We start from the raw sequence: 13,828 nt of genomic DNA on the forward strand, positions 1-13,828 counted from the left end.
TCATGTCTGTGGACACTGGGACTACATTATTGCAGCACTTCACACAGGCCAATTGGGAGTGACAGACAAAAAGGACATTCCTAGCTTGGAGTATGGAGCAAGGAAAATTCAGACAGAGTTACAAAATGAATAATGTTCAGGCATTTAAATGAACTGTTTTATAGTTTATTACACCCTTTTACGCCCAATGTCCCCCTATGAGGACATCATTTAGTTCAAAAACTACTTCCTGTTCAAAGACAATGTTTAGTTTGTTATACTTATCAGATATTACTGATTCGAAATAGCTAAGAGAGATTAAAAATGCATACCAAACAAAAGCTTGGGTCCCAGGAGGATATGTCTTTTCAAATGATTCAGCAACTCAAGAAGAGAATAAGGTCTGTCTTATTCACCTATATTCTTCTACCTAAGGGATATTTGCCTTTGGATTTATTTTTTTTACTTTAACTCACAAAATTAGATTATGTGACATATTTTTCTCTGAAAATATCATGTTGTCATTTTTGCCCTTTTCAGTTCCTCAGTTTAAAATAGTTAACATTTGACACCTAAATAAGAATGTTCCCACCTCGACATACATCTCACATTGCACATTGTCATAACATTCTCAAATTTCCAGATTTAACTAAATTAGTGGTTTCGAAGAATTATTATTACATCACTTACAGTGTCACAGAGGAAAGAAAAAAGATTGACATATGATAATAAGTTCATTTGTTGACATGTCCGGTTAACTGTGTGAACAGTCAACCTCACAGGGCTGTGGTTGGCTGGTGTGAGGAGACCACAGAGACTATACAGCGCTAACATTAATATGTTCCCATATTAATGTTAGCACAATATTTAAGGGTACTTGCAGTACTAATGTGGTAAGGACAACACATGGTGCATTATTTGTCATACTACATTAAAAGTAACACATTATGTGCTAACATGTGTTGTCATTACATATCATTAGACAGAGATTGTGTGTTTTTAGTGACTTAACAAGAGAGTTATAATTCCCGACTTTTTGTCTCATCAGTCTAATTTAACAGAGGAGATCGTGTAACCGTTGAACATAATCGCAAATCAACATGTTTGGTAAATTTCCTTGTAAAATGACCCTGAAGCCGGGATGCTTTCAGGGGTGGTTTTGATTTGTTTTTCATGTGATGACAAATGATTCCTCAGAGGAATATTATCTCAATCTACATGGATATTTTGGTGACATTAGTGACATGACCTGTGAAAGGTTAAGGGAAGTGTTTTATATATTCACTTCAAACTGTGACAAATGTTTGCTCTCAAGAAATTACCACAAGATCAGTTAACATTGCTGGTGTCACGGGGGTCATTCGACAGAGAGGGTCACAGGGATTGGACTGGTACCACCACCATTACCCTGCAGAACCCCAGCTGTTTGTCCCTTGTGAAAACACACTGATGTTTACATTCCCATAGGATGACATCATGGGACACCTGTGCCTTGTTTTAGTCAAAAAGGCACTTTGGTCGCTCACCTGCTGTCTGCCTATGTAAGCAAACTTTCTAGCCTTTATAGTTTATCATCACCAAGCAGTGATAGGTAAAGGGTTGTGATAACCTAGAAACATGAAAGTGCAGATTTGAGGCAATAACGTCACAGGCCACATTAATTTTAGGCTGTGCTTTGCTGTGACTTGTATGTACTATTGACCTCTTGTGAAGAAGTGAGAAAGGATGTGAGGCGTGTTTCCCAAAGGCGACCCAGCATCAAACGCTGAGTTAAAAACAGGGCATTGGGCATTTGATGTCAAAATTAAGTGTGTTTTGTGAGTCACATGCTCACTTTAACAAAGTGCTGATAAGTTTCCACAATGAGCTTGTATTGTGAATTCATTGCAATTTACATCATCATTTTTACAGCTATCCTTTACAGAAAAAAAATCTTATCTATAAAACACTGACTTAATGTTGGGCGCCATTCTAATTTACTTTTATTAACAAAGTTTGCAAGTGGATTAAAACAGAGATAGGTTCATACATACATTTGCCTTTTGTAATGAATCAAGAAACGGCCTTTGTCCATCATCATATAGCATTGTGTTATGAATATCAGAGGTCTCTGTGGTGACCACACTGACAGCAAAATGGATTTGCTCTTAGTAATGTCAATGTAAAGCTTTCATAGAACATATATGAGAAAATTTGACTTGCTGTAGTTGCTGCAAATGTACAGCCACATACTGTGGTTTCACACTTTACTTAAGCATAACACTGAGAGTGCCAGGGTCAACAACAGAAAAAAATATCAGTTTGCAGTTAATGCATGACATCAGCTCATGAAAGTAAGAGTATAGTTAATCATCCAAAATGGTTGTCAGCTACTTGCCAGAATAGCTGGTTAACACTCACAGTCAAAGTTGGCCATACGGCTATAGGTTCATTTCAAGTAATGCACTAACATAATCTGTGGGAAGGAAGGGTTGTATATTTGTAATGGACGTCATAGCTGCTATTAACTTGCTATTATATGCATGATTGTTTTTTCTTTCATCAGTCACTTACAACCCACTTTACTGTGCAATAGTCATGTTCACTCTGCAGCCACAGTGTGTTTCATAAAGCCTCATTCAGTTTGTTCTGTATTTGCTGTATATGTTTTCATTCAAAACAATTAATTAGTTTTTAAATTTTCACCTCCTTTATCCTGTTTTATCCAGACATGCCCAAACCTCCAGGAGAGGATGTCTTTATCCTTCCAGATGAGTACAAGTTCATCCCGAGGAACAAAAGAGCTGTGCTAATGAAGAGCCATGGCAATCAGAAGCTGAACGTGGAGACACTGGTGGTGGTGGACAGGAAGATGATGGATAACCACGGCCATGAGAACATTACCACATATGTTCTTACTGTGCTTAATATGGTGAGGGAAACCTGATTATAAGTACAGTGATGAATGTCATAGGAGCTGTTCAGTATTAATTAGCAAATGTTAGCATGCTAACATGCTAGACAAAGATGGGGAGCATGGTCAACATTATACCTGCTAAACAAAAGCATGTAAACATTGTCATTGTGAACATTTAGCTCAAAAGACCTCAAAGAGCAGCTAGCGTTGCTGACTCCCAGTCCTATTTTTATGAGTAACAAATGAGATGTAGAATGTTTTCCTCATAGACTGTGTAAAGTAATAGACATAACCAATGTGACATCACCCATTGGCGTTTTGGTTGTTGCCATCTTGTTTTTTGGAACCAGAAGTGACCATATACAACCAAAAGCTGAACAAGTATTTTAGGTGACCAAAATTTTACAATTAATTTCTATGAATTGAAAAAACTATGAAATTGTGACAGCTATGGCTTTCCTTTGTGAATCTGGGGTTACGCCATGGTTAAGGTGTAAATTAGCTACAGAGACCAACATTGTTTTGTCTGTCCTAGGCTGTCAGCATGTTTATTTCTGGTGTAAGGATGGGAAGTTTAATGTGGGTGTCTATGGGCACTGACCATAGTCTGAAAAAATAATAGATGTAGCTACTGTGACATCACCCATCGGTTTTTGGACTCCTGTTTTGAGGCCTTGAATTTGGCATTTTCGGCTTTCACCATCTTTGTTTTTTTTTTTTTTTGGAGCCAGAAGTGACCATATTTAGGGGAGAGGCTGGAGCTCTGAAGGAATGAGGAGTGGATCTGACTGAGAAGCTAAGAGCACTATCGGCAGACAGCCTGTCACATAAGCAGCTTGCCTTAATTATGTGTAGCTGACTTACTGTTGTCATGAAGGGGGAAATTAGCTATAGATACCAAAACCAGTCTGTAAACATGTTCATGTCTGCTGTAAAATTGGGTAACTGAACATGGGGCTCTACGCGGATTAACTGGCTTCTAGAGCCAGCCTCGAGTGGCCATTTGAGGAACTTCAGTTTTTGGCACTTCCATGTTAGCTTCAGCCCCGCAGGTTGCCGCATGGGATTGACTTACTCTTGGAGCCAGCCTTAAGTGGCCAGTTGATGAACTGGCATTTCTGCATTGGCTTCTTTTCCAGCACTTGAGTTTGCAGCTTGGTTTTTCTACTTGCAACGCCATGTGTTTCAACTTTATTTAAGGAAGGAGAGTCTTGCAGTGCATCAGCTTACAAAAACATCGTTCCATGTGGATTTAACAGCAGTGCAACAAAGACTATCAGTTAGTGGTGACATATTTCCTCTCATCACATGAAGTTTTGGCATGTTATACACTTGCCAAACCTAAGCCTGACCTCACAGTTGTCATTATGTAGCATGTAAAGGGCATGCATCAGCAGAGACTGATTTAGAAGCCATTCATAAATTAATATGATGTTTGCCATGGCTCAGGGTTTAGTGACTTGAAACCCCTGTCCTCCATTCTTACTTATCAGAGAGAGCATATCTAAAAACATGAAACCGATACCTGGCTGAGATCATTGCTGCAACGCTCACAGTGTCCCCCCGTCCCTCTCAGCTGATCTGCAAGCAAATTCCGTCATGCTCGTTTTGCTACTTAATGACTGACTGACAAATCCAAAGATAATCCATCTATTTTGAAAACATAGTTCCCTCTAGTAGAAACCAAGTTGGAGCGGTCACAGCCCGCCTCAGAGGAGTCACCTAAATACAGTATGGAGTTTCACAGAAAACACCCAACCCCCTACCCCACCTGCCAGCTCTCATGGGTCTCAGAAGGGTTATTTAATATTTGTTAAAAGTTAAATTTGATATGCTGTCCCAGCATTTACGTAGATTTATGTTTTCTTCAAGGCAGAGTGGAAAGACTTCAAAAGCGTTAATTACACCACAAATTACAAATTAAAAAAACACAGTGTACATTATGTACCACAAAACACTGAAGCTCTATGGATACCAGTGATTGTTTTTTTCTATGAGGCACTGAAAACACAGTGAATCACTGTATCTGTTAAACTCTGCAAATCTGGAGCTCTGTCAGACACTGGTGTTCCAGGAGATCTTACTTTAAGAAAGTGGTTTTGATTGTCTCTCTGACCTCTGAGTTCTGCTCGAATTTGGTAACAAACCACAGCCATGTGTCTTCTCATGAGTCAGTGCAGAGAAAGACCAAACATCAGGATCATAAGGAAAGAATAAGGGTGTTCCAAGGGTGGGGGAAAGGCTTAGTGAGTGGCACCTGAAGTATTCACAGGGCCCGAGAGAAAGACAGAGGGAACAACAGCAAAAGATTAGGGGTCCACTTTCAAAGCCTAAAGTGTTGTGATTGATGGTCAGATATCTGTGTGAGAAAGAGAAGCCGAATTGAAAACAGCAGTTGTGGCTGTCAAACCTCACCGATACCATCAAAAGGGGTTTGTGCTTTATTTCTGCAGCAATGTCGCAAGGTGTGTTGTCTCATATACTTGACACAGACTGCATGGATCCTAAGTATAACAGTATCAACATTTAGCATATGCTTATACAACAGTTTGTATAATTTTAACAAATTAGCACCCCACGAATGGTGTCATCATGTTATGTACTTGTAAAGTATGTAAATGTATGTATGTAATGTATGTAAAGTTACATACTGAACTTAAAGTTACTTAGGTTAGCTTTCGCCAAGTAAAGTTACGTAGATTAGACAGAAAAACAAAAACAAAAAAAACAATGGTGACGATGTACCTCAAAATAATTAACAGGTCACTTGGTTTCACACACGAACACCAGTCTCCAGGAAGTCCTGTGTTTGTTTGACCAATCTACCACTCAACCTGCCTCCTTACACAGCTTTCAGTCTTTATACTACTTCCTCCTTTACTCCCGTCAGCACATTTGTCACACGATTGCAGCCTGATCCTGATTACGTGGGATTACTTTTCATACATATATGTACTAACAGTGCGTGAGAACAGCCTGCAATATGGTGCTAGTAAGCTTCACCTATGGATAAAAATATCCATGACAATCTCACTGTGCAGGCCAGATATTTTTTGAAGAAGTACTTTATCCTGAAATTGAATATTTTAAAGACTGATCTTGCATGTCTGAAGATAGAATAACACTTCAAATGTCACTTCACTGACCTAATCCATCCACCCAAGTTCTCTAAAAACAAACACATGTTCAAAACTCATGCTCACCTCCCCCACTCCAGACTACAGTAGGTTTAACTGGATAACAGTGGCTGTGTTCAAGAAGAATCCCTGACTGTCTTGTAACCAAAACTGACAAAACTTTAACTATTGTCAAAGTTGATTTGGAGAAGGTATCCCCTTGACACCAAGGTATACACATTGTTATTGTAACCTGACTTTGATAGGGTGGCTGTAGACAGATCATTTTTTTTGTAAACAGTATTTTAATAGGATGTGATAAGGTTTGTTTGTGTGCCCTCTAGGTCTCCAGTCTCTTCAAAGATGGCACGATAGGAGGGAACATCAACATTGTGATAGTTGGCCTCGTGCTTCTGGATGAAGAGCAGGTGAGCATCCCAAAACCTGTAAGCACTGTCAGGTGAAAACCAACAGGTGCCCAGAAATCCAACCTCTCATTCAGCAAACACTGTGATTGATGTCTGCATTTTGAAATGGGTTTGGAAATTTCTCACAAAAAGTGCTTTGTTTTCATACGCCCAAAGGGACTTCAAGAATACCAGTAACTGTGTGTCCTTCTGTGTTAACTCTACAAATCATGGCGCTACAGACACCAAGGGAGTGCAAAACTCCAAAAAACAGACCATTCGTTTGTTTATTTGTTTGTGCGCCTGAATGTCCAGACCTCTTAGGACTCTCAGAGATTTTCCCGGGGTCGTCCTAACTACTAAGGACTTTTACAGTGGTTAATTATAGGGTGTACATTCCCTTGGATCTTTGCCAGATTTAGGAGGGAAATTCTCGTGGAGTGCGGGAGATGGAAGGACAGCTTGAGTACAAGAGAAAAAAAGAGGGAGAGGGACAGAGGCAGAGAGAAACAGGTGGGGCACTGTCAGAGAAAAAGAGTCAAGCAGACCGAGGAGAACGGATTCTGGTTTCCATCCACCTGTGATGTTAATAGATTTCAATCTTCCTTAAGAGGCAATTATCAGTGGGAGGAATGTGAAAAATGGCAAAAATGTCCCAGAGGTTCGTCCTCCTAGCAGCAACTTTTTTTATCAGTGTCCCTTCCCACATCTTTATGTTGCCTTTAACATACATATTTCTAAAGAGCTCAGTAATTGATTGTTAGGACCAGGAGTTGGTATTTGTCAAAGCAGAGGGAGGGTAATGTAATTTAATTTGACTGACGTTTTTCTTGTTTAAACTCTAGCACTTTGTGCTCACAGCCTCCTTCCATAAAGACAATATTGTCCTCTGTTATCTGCTTAATCTCACAGGATGGCTTGGTGATCAACCACCATGCAGACCACACACTGAACAGCTTCTGCCACTGGCAATCTACTCTGGGAGGCAGAGAGGGCCGACACCACGACCACGCCATCCTCCTCACAGGACTCGACATCTGCTCTTGGAAGAATGAACCCTGTGACACTCTTGGTACATCTCAAGCATTTAGAAGTAGATCCTGCAGTTACAAAATGCCTTAAAGTTACAATATGCCAGAAAATGCAAGTGCCAGAGGAAATAGGGATCCAAATTTTTAACTAATGAAGTAAAAGTATTTTTCATGGCACTCACTCAAATGCCATCTGTCCCTATTTTGTATTTGGTTCCTACTTTTGATGGAAATATGTAATTCTCTGTTGCTGTCTGTCTTTCTCTGGGAAGGTGTCCCTGTTCTCTGTCACACAATGTGACTGAGAGTCACATCAGCTAAACCAGATGTCGAAAAATTCTGCAGCTTTCAAATCTTTACAGCCCCATAGTATCACACACTGTATATGTGGAAAAACAAGTTTTACAGCAAGAAAAATAGTAACTATTATGAGCACAAAAAGCATGATCAGAAGGGCAAATCTGAAACCTATTCATGGCTGTGTTATTGCATTTAAGTTCAGAAAATGAGACACACTAATTGTGTTTTCACTTAAATCACAGAACATCCAAAAAGTGCTCCTTAGCTGTTATCCGTACAAAACAACCTCGTCTACTTTAAACATACACTCAGTCATCGTGAGTGTAAGCCATCTAACAAACTAACCACAGCTTGTTTGTGGTAATGACCATGCGAACACATTGTTGTCTTCCGCACTGTGAGAAAAAACTTCAATTGTGTGTCCCAGAGAAACACAGTCACACTCAAACACACACACACACACACACACGTACAAGAAAACACACACTCCCTTCAAACCTCAGGCTTATGTTTTGACTTCAAAGTGTTGAGGCTAGCATTAGCCCTAATCGTTGCTATGAAAGCCCAGTTCAAAGGTCTGTGTGTTTGTGCGTGTGTGTATGTGTAGTCAGAAAAGAGTTAGTTCTGACCAGTTCCCAAAGGAGCAAAGCAAAATGACCATTATTGCTACCAGTCAGTATAAAACAGTTTATTTGCATTACAGTTACAGCCCTATCCCGCAGTGTTTTCCTCCATATTTCAAAATCAGTATATAACATCAATGATCTACCTCTGTCCTGACACAAAAAAGGAACTAAATGGCAGTTCTCACAGTCAATCTGCCTTCTTGTGTTAAATATCATTATTCACATTAGCCATGTACATGAGAACATTACTTTAGGGGTTTTGCACTCTATGGTGAATGACTTAGTGCTGTAAAATAACAAAACACAAGGCTAAATTCTCCCTGAGACACCGAGACGAAAACATTAAGGGAGGCCCCCATGGGTATTATCCTTTTTGATTCCGAGCCAGGGGTGCTGTGTGTGCATGTGTATGTGTGGAGGAGAGACAGAAGGAGAATGGACGGAGAGAGGCATAAAAGGAAGCTGAATAGTAAAAGGGAGTTTAATAGAGAATGAGAGATATGAGAAAAAAGTGAAGACAGAGAAAGAATGTTAAAGTGACATGAAATGTAGCGGGGGATCTAGGAATGTTTCCACAGAGTCCCATATTTTAACATGTGGAGGGGTTTTAACCTAGTTACGGGGTGTTTGATAGGCCTATGTCTTATGCCTGCAGCCCACAGCTAGCTCAGACTCAGGTTTTCTGTTTTGAGAGAATCCTCCTGGTTTTGCCCTGCTAATGCATCACAACATTAAAAGGTCCAATTTTTTGTAAAGTAGGAGTATTATAGTATTATAATCAATCAAGTACAGTATGTGGTAGATGACTGAGTTACTACTGATGTAAAATTTAATCACTGCTTTTTCAGGTTTTGCTCCAATTAGTGGGATGTGCAGCAAGTACCGGAGCTGTACCGTTAATGAGGACACAGGCTTGGGTCTGGCATTCACCATCGCCCATGAATCTGGACACAAGTAAGGGTTTCCATCACTCATGGTCGCGTGATGACAAAATTTTAAAGAGTGCTGGAAATGATGTCGGATGGCGGAGGTAAAGCCTCGACCATAACCACAGCATCCGGCCACAAGCCTTTCTTGCATGTCATTTTACATGTCTCCCCCTCGTTTTCTGTCATCTCTGTACTGCCTTTCCATTAGAGGCATAAAATGAACTAAAAAATAATTCTACAAAATGGATGTGTGCGTCTAAGAATGTTTTGAAAAATGAAGTATGGTGTGTTTAGTAGGTGCCACAGTAAACTAATAGAAAATATGTGTGTATTCTATTTGTGACAGAGCTGCGGCATGTTGTACAGAGCAGATTGAGTTCTTCAGCAAAATTGTGATTTGTGATATTGGGCTTTATAAATAAAATTGAATTGAATTGAATTGAACAGGCCCTGCATGTGAAATATAGAAACCAAATGATTATGAGCATAAATGTATTTCTGTCATGTAGCACGGTGGTTCCCAACTGGCGACCCACATTTGGACCAAAAAGAGACCAAACTTCTTTTTATGGATGTCAGTTTTTGAGCCAGGACAAATGCTTTTTCCTAAGTGATTTTGTTGATCACTTGCAGCCCCCACCGGCCAGTTAAGAGGAATGAGGAGTCATTAGTTAATGACAGTATAAAACAGGGTAGTCAGTAATACTGAATTTTCATGTATTGTGATCACCACAACCACGAGAGGTCCTTGACGTACAGTTATAAATGCGAACAAAAAATATTCGGCTGATGGGTCCAGTAGTATGTGACATTAGCTACGGACAGACAAATGGACTGATACACACATATATGAACATGCACAACCGAATGCATTATCTCATTCAAGCAACAGGTATAGATAATAAACCAGCAGAATAACACATGCTGTCTTCTTTTGATACACATATGGATAACATGAACCACAAAAGATGTGTTCAAGCATTTTTTAATCTCCATGTGCAAAAATTCCCAGAGTAATACAACAGTGTTGCTCACCCTTGCTACAGTCAAATTTATATGGTACGGCCAGCCGTCTTCGACTGTTGAATCAAACAATATGGATCCGTGACTGTGAAAATACTGTCAAAATAACATTTTATACCTTTTTTCACCCAGTTTTGGAATGGTCCATGATGGTGAAGGGAACGTCTGTAAGAAGTCAGAAGGCAACATCATGTCTCCTACATTAGCCGGTCATAATGGCATATTCTCTTGGTCTGCCTGCAGCCGCCAGTACCTCAGCCGCTTCCTCAAGTAAGCACATTTCTATTACTGCTATGCTTTTGTTGTGGTGCTAAAACAATGCCAAAAGGATTGATTTAAGAAGCACTTATTGTTAATAATGATGTTTATGGGTATCACTGCTTGAAGAGTCTCATTAACTTTTCACAACATAAGAGCTACATCATATCCATATGGCATATTGATGAGTAACGAGTAAGTCCTCATGCAAGCTTTTGTTAAGAGCTCATGCAACAAAGGCATAAAGCACTGTATTAGTTTATAAAATAGAATTATTAAAGCTTGAGTCCCCTGGCAGTGGCCATTTTTAACATGCATTGTGTTTATATTATTCAACATGTGTTACTGATAGATGAACATGTGTTGAAGGAAAAACAGATATATCAATTTTAAACGCTGATCCAAGGAGTTCCAAGCAAAAACTGCACTCATGTTATAACTATTATGGGACTTGCTTTGTTCTGCAAAAGCAAGGACAAGCAGGCCCACTGTATGTGTGTGTGAGGTTGAAACATATAGCTGACATAGCAACTAAGTGATATGTGGTGCTGCTATTCTCCTGTAAGTGTTGTTTTACAGACTGCACACTGTATGTGTTATGTGTCAAGGAACATGTGAGTGAAAGTGTGCGAGAGAGGTAGTCATGTCTGTGTTTGTGCAATAGCTGCATTTTCATGCATGCGGCCTGCTCATCCAAGCGAGCAAAACAAGCATCACAGACATAGCGTCCATGTGTCTGGTCGTGTTTCTATGTGTCTGTGCATGTGTGTGTGCTTGAAACCAGATAGCTCAGAGCCAGTGCCCGCCACTAAATTTACCAGTGTGTTAACTGAACTGTCAGGTCTCCCCACTCAGAGTGGTGGAGACAGACAGTGTATTTCCTCGCTGAGTTATTAGAGCTGGGGTGACCTCACCCTTGTTAGGCCTGTCAGCCTTATATTAAACTCCCATCACCCCCTGAGGCCACGTGGAGGGGATCTCTGCACCGCTGAAACAACCAAGGGTCGTCTTCCTGTATAATCACTAAATGATAAAAATGCTGAAATGCTGTACGTTTTCCTAATTGCAATCAACAGAATGTTATGATATTTAAATGTTTTTGGCTAAATGTGTCTGGTCGAGTTAACTGAGGCTCCTAAATGTCTCTACCTTCATCTGCTATGGAGGGGGAGTGTTGTGTCAGCCAACAAAGTTTACATCACACTCACTCTAAATCTGCCTCTTCTCAGTCGGCTGTGACAGAGAGGTCTGTGCCAATGCTGTATGTATAGTCAGACGCTTTATCTGAGCTCTTTGTCATGCCTAAAATGGATGGACAACTTTCATGGCGGGGGAAGCAAAATCCCCTTCGAAGTACTTGAAATTGTTTTTGTTTGTATGAGGATTGGAGAAATCCATCTGAAAGTCAGTGATACATGAAAGTTACAAGATTCTCTTGAGGTCCCATTTCTTTTCTCAGGGTCAGACAGGCCTCAAAGGGCACATTGTCGCCCATTGGTCAACATATAGCAAACATCTGAGGAGACATCTATGTGTCTCCTGTAGATGCTCTTGTCTTGTGACATTTTGGGAAATATGGTTATTTGTGTTCTTGCCAAGAGTTGCATGAGAAGATCAATGCTGCTCTCAAGTCTCTGTGAAAAGTATGTAGCTGGAGCCAGCATGTAGTTAGCTTAGCCTTGCACGAAGTTTGGAAACTGGAGGAAACAGCTGGCCTGGCTGTGTACAAAGGTAGCAAAAGCGATGTTAATCAGTGACCTCTAAAACTCACAGAAGAGCACATTATATTATGCTTTTGAACGAAATCCATACAAAAACTGAAACATAAAAACGTCAATTTGCCGTTTTATGGAGGTTTATGTGCCAGACTACTTCTTGGCCTGAACCGGTAACTTTCTGGCAACTAACCAGACAACTTTACAACAGTTTTTGTACAGATTAAACTATCAAGAAACAGTGTGTTAGTCAGTGTGGTGCTGATAGGTAGATTTTGTTACCTTCATGCAGACACAGCCAGGCTAGCTGTTTCCCCATATTTATGATGAACTAAGTCAACTGGCTGCCTTAGATCAGAATCCACCTGTGATCAGTGTTCTTCTTGCCAGTTTCGTGACTGACATATGTCATCAAGTACTTTGGGACTTTTGCACTTGCCACCTAACATCATTTTGTTGTCTTTGTGTTTACTAAAGCAACAAACCATGGTGAATAAAAACAATGCCCAACAGTTTTTATCTGGAAGAGATGAGTCAGGAGATCTGCAGGGAATCCTAGAAAAGAATGGTTGCTTTTTTTTCCATTTATTTTATTTTATTTTTTGCTTTTATCTTTTTTTTTTTATCCCCAGCTGATGATCTCGTGGCAAACAGTGTTTACAGATTAAATTTTGGGAAAACATTTTGTCCTCAGCCTCTCACAGTGCCATCAGGGAAAACTCCTCTTAAGGGGATCCTGCAAATGAGCTACTTTGGACTTGTAATTTCATTAGTGAGTGACTGCCTGAGACTGTGCACGCTTGCCTACGGGTCCTGCTTGTGCGCCTGCTGATGTGTGTACACTGTAAATGTAATGTATTTTTCAGAAACCTTATTATGTGAATAATGTAGGATATCAGAATATTGCACTTGCAGAACAGACATTGTTCTCAGACACATAGGACCTATAAAGCAATAGAAGATCTCACACACACACTCTCTCACACACACAAAAATGTACTCTGCTAAAGCAATCATGACCACTCACTTGCACGATGAAACTTTCCAACATATTTTGCCTTTTCATGCTCTTTCCACCATATTTTTGTATTATATTCCCCCTGACTGCAGTGTGTAAGCTGTAAAACATCTCTGTATGGTAACCAGTGATATCAGTTGACATTGGAAACCCCCTGCTGGTGTTAGGATATGAGCGATATGGGCAAGTTTTGTTTTTTTTATGTCTGTCATAATTGAGCCTCTGATGTATTAAAACCATTACTTTCAGGGTAGGAGTTTGGCAACTTGTTATGTTACCATAGCAACACTTTATGGTAATCCCCAAAGTGGGAAACAATGGAGCATCATGGACTGGTGTTCCCTGTTTTGGAGAATTTCTGTGTGCACAGTATGGTGCCTTATATACCAGCTTCATTACATTGGCAAAGCACTGAATCACAATGTCTGTTTAACTGTTCATGTCTGCGTGCCTCTTGTTTATCACCAAAGTAGTTAAAAGATGATTAATTCGTCTCCTTTTGCTTATTCGCTATTTCCTTTCCTTCTTCT

The 13,828-nt window shown here is 40.0% G+C and overlaps 1 protein-coding gene across 1 annotated transcript in view; it reads left to right on the forward strand.

The window, feature by feature from the left end:
• adamts16 (ADAM metallopeptidase with thrombospondin type 1 motif, 16) overlaps positions 1-13,828 on the forward strand; it is a 72,510-nt gene that overhangs the window by 17,880 nt on the left and 40,802 nt on the right. Inside the window, exons 5-9 of the mRNA XM_033640092.2 lie at positions 2,688-2,890; positions 6,336-6,419; positions 7,311-7,470; positions 9,204-9,309; positions 10,440-10,577. Coding sequence (XP_033495983.1) covers positions 2,688-2,890; positions 6,336-6,419; positions 7,311-7,470; positions 9,204-9,309; positions 10,440-10,577 — 691 coding nt within the window. The remainder of the gene's footprint in view (positions 1-2,687; positions 2,891-6,335; positions 6,420-7,310; positions 7,471-9,203; positions 9,310-10,439; positions 10,578-13,828) is intronic.

The sequence above is a fragment of the Epinephelus lanceolatus genome, chromosome 10, assembly GCF_041903045.1.
Source record: "Epinephelus lanceolatus isolate andai-2023 chromosome 10, ASM4190304v1, whole genome shotgun sequence".
In the NCBI taxonomy this organism is placed as follows: Eukaryota; Metazoa; Chordata; class Actinopteri; order Perciformes; family Serranidae; genus Epinephelus; species Epinephelus lanceolatus.